The 7,072-nt window shown below is 44.7% G+C and overlaps 1 protein-coding gene across 4 annotated transcripts; it reads right to left on the bottom strand.

Annotated features, from left to right (window-relative positions):
- Positions 1 to 252: 252 nt before the first annotated feature.
- ZAR1 (zygote arrest 1) lies at positions 253 to 6,311 on the bottom strand. Of its 4 annotated transcripts, XM_061584316.1 has the most exons (5): positions 5,421 to 6,309; positions 2,973 to 3,020; positions 2,806 to 2,898; positions 2,644 to 2,718; positions 253 to 1,289 (listed from the first exon to the last, which is right to left on the bottom strand). In XM_061584316.1, the coding sequence occupies exons 1-5, from the start codon at positions 6,252 to 6,254 to the stop codon at positions 1,146 to 1,148; spliced, it is 1,194 nt and encodes a 397-aa protein (XP_061440300.1). In that variant the 5' UTR covers positions 6,255 to 6,309; the 3' UTR covers positions 253 to 1,145. The 4 variants fall into 4 exon arrangements, with proteins under 4 accessions (XP_061440300.1, XP_061440302.1, XP_061440301.1 ...); XM_061584318.1 differs by lacking the exon at positions 2,644 to 2,718 and having other exon boundaries at positions 5,421 to 6,311; XM_061584317.1 differs by lacking the exon at positions 2,973 to 3,020 and having other exon boundaries at positions 5,421 to 6,306.
- Between the last annotated feature and the right edge of the window lie 761 nt (positions 6,312 to 7,072).

Genomic DNA, 7,072 nt, shown 5'->3' with positions numbered 1-7,072 from the left:
ACAGCAAGAACATACGCCAGAAGTTAGAAGGTTCAATTTTCACCTCAAGTCACAAGCCTACTATGCAATCCACTTTTCCCTCTGCCCCACATGCAGTGCAGGGATAAGTGGTCCATATCAGAAGGCAGCTGTGAGAGCTCCCAAGTGTATGGGAGAAAAACTCTGAACTGAAATTGACTATTTGTTTAGATCATGTAATTTTCAACTGAAAAAAATAGTTAAAGAATTTAATGAAGTAGTTACAAGCCATGATAAATCATCATGTTCACTTTATTTATACATTTACCAAGATAGCTCCTCATATTTAGAAGCACGCCATTCCCTATTTTGGCTTGGGACAAAGAAATCTTGATTGTCTTAACTTTGAATGATAGCCAGCCATTATATATATCCTACCACTCATCTACAAAGTCCTTTGAACTGGCATTGCTTTTGAGATAATGTTCTCTTTATACCCAGTAATGTACCTACTGTGCCTATAAGTATACAGTCATGCATACAGCTTGGACTCTGGATAACTGTCTAGTTTTTACCCAACACCTTTAAAATACACCTCAGCTGGTCAAATCTAAAGGACAATTAATCTCTGCCACCAACTTCTGGCATTAGGCAATTCATTGCTGCTCCACCCCGTTCCGTATCAATTACATCATAGACTTTCAGGCCTAGCCTTTTCTACAAATGTAACCATTTTCCATATCTTTGCCCATTTGTGCAGGGCAAGTGTCACTGTGAAACTAGTGCATACATTTGCATTTCCCAGTTTTCGGCCACTAAGTGCATTAGGTTCTGCATAGCAGCATTGCATAGCAAGAGGGTAACAAGCAAGAAGACTGCTACACATCCATGTAGATGGACAGGCAGGTTCATTCCCCCCCCCAGCCCCCCAAAATACCAGTTGCTTGACTTGCTTTTCAAGTCTTTGTCCCATACAAGAAAATCTAGTTGCGTCACAGTATGCCAAGCAGATTCCCTCCCCTTAATACAATTACAACAAATGAGGTAGACATTAGGTTGCATTAGACTTCACAATTGCTTTACTACAGCTTTATTGGCAGGCTTTCCATTGCTGCAGCTTATTACTTCCAAACAAAATCTCTGCAACTTGCAAATTTATATTTAGGCTTCTTTCACTATTACCCTGTTCAGATTATATATTTGAAACTAAATGTACTATCACAAGAGAGACGTTTGCCTTTGCATCTTCCGCAGAGATCCTGACGATGGGGTCTCTTGGGATCTACATGGCGCAATTTCACAGGGCAGGTGCACCTTGTCTGCTTGCAGCTCTGAAATTGGCACACAAAAGTCAACTCTGAAACGTATTGCATGCATCCATGTATAACTTCCATAGGTGAAATATTTTTCAGGAGCATAAGTACGGCTAGGTTCACAGATTCTATACTTTAACACACTTTCTGCTGCAGCCCAAGAATTGCTTTCTATTAGTTAGGCTTTAGTGACTGGAAAACTCATGCATATTGGGTGCAATCTGTCCTACTAAGGCAAACTGTAAAAGCTAGTACTATTGAATCCTACCTAGTTTATACCACTATGACAACAAAGTCCAACTTCTCTCTAGATGGAGGGATGAACAGCAATTCCATGTTTAAGGCTGCCCAGTGGGGAAAGGTGTGTCTTGAACTTCAAACCCTGGTCTACACATGTAGTAGAATGAGGCAGAATGCATTGCATCACTTCATGCCACAGCTGAGGATCAGATGTGCATTATCTGCCCACCCCCATTTAAAGCTTCCCTGAAGATTAAAAGCCAGTCAAACAGGCAAAGAGATGGACTATACTGTATTTGCAGTATCTTAATTACATGGGGCAGCATTCCAAAGTAGTACTCCCCATTTGTCTGAGGCAACTGTCCATTCTATTGCCACATGTGGACCAGGCCCAAGTTAAACCTTAACAACTCCATAAAATATCCAATGATGGACCTATCCCAGTGCCACATTAACTAAAGACATACATTATGGCAGATTTCAGACTTCATGACATCAGTCCAATAAACCACAGTTTAGTAGCAGTAGTGGAACAACTGCCTCAATTTCAATTACCCACCAAACTTCAGTGAAGATATCCTGGTTTCTTAGGCCAGTTTCCCATTACAATCAAACCAGAAGAATGTGATTTAAGGGCACCCTCCTAACCAGGATCAGATATAGCCTAGAATATTTACTTTGAACAATTAATTTCCACAGATCCTCTCAATTTAGCTATCCTAACTATTAGCCATCCTGGTATAATCCAAGTTACAAGGTAATAAAATTCTCTTTTATCTTTGGTATCATCAGTATAAAACCTGAGAATTGCAGCAATTAAATGTACATACGAAACTATATATGCTGTCATTTAATGATTTAAAGGGTTTTTCATGTCCTTTATACAAATCCTTTATACAATCAGGTGTACATCTCAAAAATTGGTAGGAGCTAGGCAAGGCCAACCAAATGGAATGATACATCTTGATTCTATATAAACAAATCCTTTGTATTTTATGGGGAGACAAATATATCCTGCATTGTAATGTGGCTATCCAAATACAAGCAGTACAGCAAAAATCTGCCTGGAGTCAAAGAGTAAGCTGGAAAAGTATTTTGCCTTAGAGATAGCCTTCTAAGGGTCATTGCTTACTTGACAGGTGATATCCTCCACACGGTAAGGATTGTAGGATTTCTGACAAGTTCGGCAGAATTGCCTAAAGTAAACCTGATGGAGTGGGAAGAGAAAGGGAATGAAAGGAACACCAAGATGCTAAAACACCCCACTCAACCACTCTAGCGATACAATACCTACCTTGTTTGTGCCTTGCACACACCACACATAGGCACTCTCCCAGCGGATGTTGCAGTCCTTGCAATGGTAATAGCCATACTTCTGCTCTAGGAACTAGAGAGCACAAACATTAAGGGAACTGACATCCAAATTTGAACAGCCTCTTGTAAACCCTGAGTTGTGCTCACCTTGGAGCAGGTGGCAGCAGCTTCCCCACAGGCTTGAAGAACAGGAACCTGTTTAAGTCAAATTGAATCTGAGTCCAGAGAATTTTCCCTGGAGCGAGGTCACTAATGCCTCCATCCTGTATCAGATCATTGCCACTTTTTTATTATCTTTTGTATTCAATGAAAAGAACTAGGCAGGCTTCTTCCCCCTGCAAGATAGTCTTCATTCTCTCAAATAAAGCAGGCTATTATTTCACCAGGAGGCTTAGTGGTGGGAGGTGACAGTCTTGGGCCGATGACTTTTCCACAATAGCCAAGCCCCACAGCAATGGAGTTTAATTAACTTACCTATATTAACTCAGTCAGACCCAGCCTCAGTCTTTCATGCCCTACCCGCCTCTGGGTCAATTATTGTAGTACACTTTCTGTGGGCCTGCCAGAAGCTTCTGAATCATCTCCAGGTTGTCCAAACTGCAGTTGCCAGGATTCTTGACTAGAACCAGTAGATCAAGTCATATTACTCCAATTCTATATCAGCTAAATTAGAAACCAATTTATTTTGGGGTTCAATTCAAGGTACAGATTTTAATCTTGCCTATGGACTGATTTGTTTCGGAGGCCCCTGCTCTGAATGCCTATTCTCTGACCCCTGAGGCATAGCAGGAGAGCACAAGAGGCAAGATCCTCTCCCCTCCCTCTTTTTTTTTTTTTTTTGCAATGCCCAGTAACTGGGCAAGTCTTTCCAGAGATTTTTGGCTTCATTGCTTCCCACTGGAACATGAGCAAAGGCTCTTTACTTCAGAAAACGTCTTGCATATTGCTTTTTAATACAAGTATCTTCTGCCATATTGATTCCTCAAGTTGCATTTTATGTATTTTGTATTATTTTGATAAACTATTGCCAATCACCTTAATTGTTCCCATAAAAAGGCAGGATATTGAAGTTGGAAACAAGTTACTGCCATGAGGAAATTTAAGTTGCTTCTGGTCCCCATTTGATCCACACATTCAAAGGATGTGGTGGGTCAATCCACAGCAGGGGCAGTTGGGGATGCAGCACAGTATGTAGAAGCAGGGAGAGTGTATACCAAGTGAACTTTTGCCCCCTCCACCAACCACACAATTCTATAGATGACCTGGAGTCCAGTTTCTTCATACTCAATAACACCTTAGGCTCATGAGCCAACCACCTAAATTATGAAGGAGTTCTTTTTATTAACCAAATTATTTTGGCAATTGCACATGCACAACTGTGAAAACATACCTGAAGGTTTGTCTAAGCCAGGGATGGGAAGCCTGTCTCCTTCCAGATGTTTTGGATTCCAACCTCCATCAGCCCCAGCCAGCATGGCCAATGGTGCGGGATGATGGAAGTTGCAGCTCAGCAACATCTAGAGGGCCACAGGTCCCCCGCCCCTGGCCTAAGCCAACAACCTACAAAACATGAGTAGATCCTATGAATCCAGAACCAGAGGATCTACAGTATTCAGCTTTGCCCCCTTCCAATTAGCCTCTGATGCAAGTAAGTAATTTTCCTGCATCTCTGGATACTTTATCCAGTGATGCATCCCTGCATGAGTTTCTACTGTGGCATGCCACCATCTAATAAACACCAAAATCAGCCTCAGGCCGAAATATACAGGGCAGCTGCCAGGCTTGCAAAGTTTCACTTGCACACTACATACAGCTTTGGGTTTGTTTTTTTATCTGAAGGCAGCTTGGACAACTCACCACCACCCCAAGTTTGAGAGATTTATTTTGAGAGAAAGGGAAGTGGTTAAGCTGCTCCTCCATCTCATCATTCCTTGGTTCATACTTCCAGGCTGGGGGGGGGAGGGGAGCTCTCTCCAAACAAGGAGTTCAACCCCTAGTATATTTCACCCACCTAGAAATATACATTGCTATTTCTATGCCCCCTCCGAATTTTTTCCTGGTGTCTGTCCTCCTTGCCTATTTTTTTCTGGTGCCATTGCTGCCTACTGAGGCTGCTTCTTATTATAAACAAAAACGTCCAAGGAGAGAGATGTCAAACATCACATAGCCTATTGTTTGCCCCTTATGTTCGCCAAAATCCAGGTTTTCCGGTGCAAGAGCGGAAGGGTGTCTCTAATTTTAATTCAGAAAAGCAGCGCTTCTTTCAGCGACACTCGTCTGATCAAACTGAGTCCCAAAAGAGGAGAGGCTTGCATAGCAGAGCCAGACAGTACAGGGCAGATGGGGCTCATTAAGTTTTATTCACTCCGCCGATCTTTTTATGTCTAGCTGTATATGTTGTTCTGTTTTGTTTTATTTTGCTGGCCATGTGTTATTGTACTTTTATATTAATGTTTTCTTGCATACCCCTCTGAGAAGCGCAGCCAAAAAAACCCTCCACTTATATAAGGGAAAGCGCAAGGCATCCCAATCATCGACGGGGAGCTCACCCAGTTCGTTCCCCTCCCGCTTGAGCGTCTCGCGGCTACCACCCACCTGGAAGCGCACGCGGGTCTTACTTTGCCCCGCTTCCTTCCGCGCTTGCTGCTGAGACGCGGGTTTTTCGGCGGCCTGGAGCTCGCCCTCGGCTTCCCGCTTCTCCTCTGGCAGAGCCTCCTCCTTCTCAGTTGCCTCCCGAGACTTCGCTGGCCGTTCCTCCCCACCTTGAGAGGCTTCTTTTCCTTCTGCAGCCTCTTCCTTCTGAGGCTGCCGCCGTTCCTGCGCCTCGGCGGGGCTCTCCTCGGGGTTTTTCCAACTGGCGCCGACGGCGCCGACCGCTCCTTCGTCGACTTCTGGCGGCTGAGAGGACGCTGGTGGCGGCCGGGGCGAGGCCGTCAGCGTTTGTGGCTCGGGTTCCTCCAGAAAAGTGGTGAGGCGGCGGGAGGCCACTGGCGAGTAGACGGCGATGGTCCTAGGGAAGCGCACCGGCCGGGAGCTGCCGGTGACGGGGCTACCTTGCTCCTGCTCGACGTTGGCGGTTCGACGGCGCAGGAGCAGCGGCCGTGGCCCGAGCGAGCACTGCACGGAGACATCTTGGCGCGGGTTAACTTGCACGCCCACCTCCTTAGTGTTGGCTTTGCGCAAGCGCGGCGTTAGGTTGGGGTTCACCTGTGACAGGATGGCTTTCAGCTGCGCCCGCTGGTAGTTGTCGAAGTATTCAGCTGCCGCGGCCGCCACTGCCGCTGTCTCGCCATAGCCGGAGAAGTAGCCGCCCCGCTGCCTCCAAGGCCCTGGTCCTCCTTTGCCCTTTGGTGGCTGGTAGCGGTAGGAGTAAGGGTTGTAAGAGGGATACACGTAGCTCTCCATGGCGTCCTCCACCAAAGTAGCCATAATGTGCGCCCCAAACGGCGCTCGTTACGGAAGCTGTTTAAGTACCCCGCTGGGCGGGTCCCCAGAGGCTGTAGTAAGTACTCTTCTTCCCATTGATACAAATGAGAATCACTCAGCACAGCTGCGCTGTTCTCGTGGAGCAATAGGGCTAGGTTTGCAATCCTATGCACATTTACCTGAGAATAAGATCCACTGAACATAGGATGATTTCCTTTGGAGTAAACATGCATATAGGTTATGCTATGTACACCTACAGCCAACTCTACAGAAGGTTGTTACCCTGCAAGAAATACCATTTAATTTAATGTTTTTTTCCCAGTGAGTGTGCACAGGATTGTAGCCTCAAAGAGGAATAAGCACCACTGAACACAGTAGGATTTTCTTCTTAGGAAACATGTAGAGGATTGAGCTGTTAACCTGTTTTCTGATATCACATACAAATAAATTGTACATAGTAGAAAATGATTAACATGGATTGACATGCATTCAGATTCCCATATTATCCATAAATATGCATTAAAAGGGGAAATTAAACTTTTTAGGCTGTAATCCTAGGGCCACTTACACAGAAGTAAGGACCACTGACCTCAGTGGAACTTACCTCTGAGTAAATACACACAAGGTCTGGCTGCAAATGAAAATAATCTACTTTGAAATCAGTGCCATTTAAGGCTGCAAAACTCACCTGACAGTAAGCCCTGTTGAACCCACGGTGCTTACTTCTAAATACACATATACTGGATTGTGCTATAAGTGTACCAAATATATAGTTTATTAATCTTACTGCTAGGCCACATCCCACAAATGGCCTTGGTTTG

Source organism: Rhineura floridana, chromosome 9 (genome assembly GCF_030035675.1).
Source record: "Rhineura floridana isolate rRhiFlo1 chromosome 9, rRhiFlo1.hap2, whole genome shotgun sequence".
Taxonomy (NCBI): Eukaryota; Metazoa; Chordata; class Lepidosauria; order Squamata; family Rhineuridae; genus Rhineura; species Rhineura floridana.
Note: the sequence above shows the minus strand (reverse complement) of the source record. Positions and strands in the feature narration are given on the sequence as shown.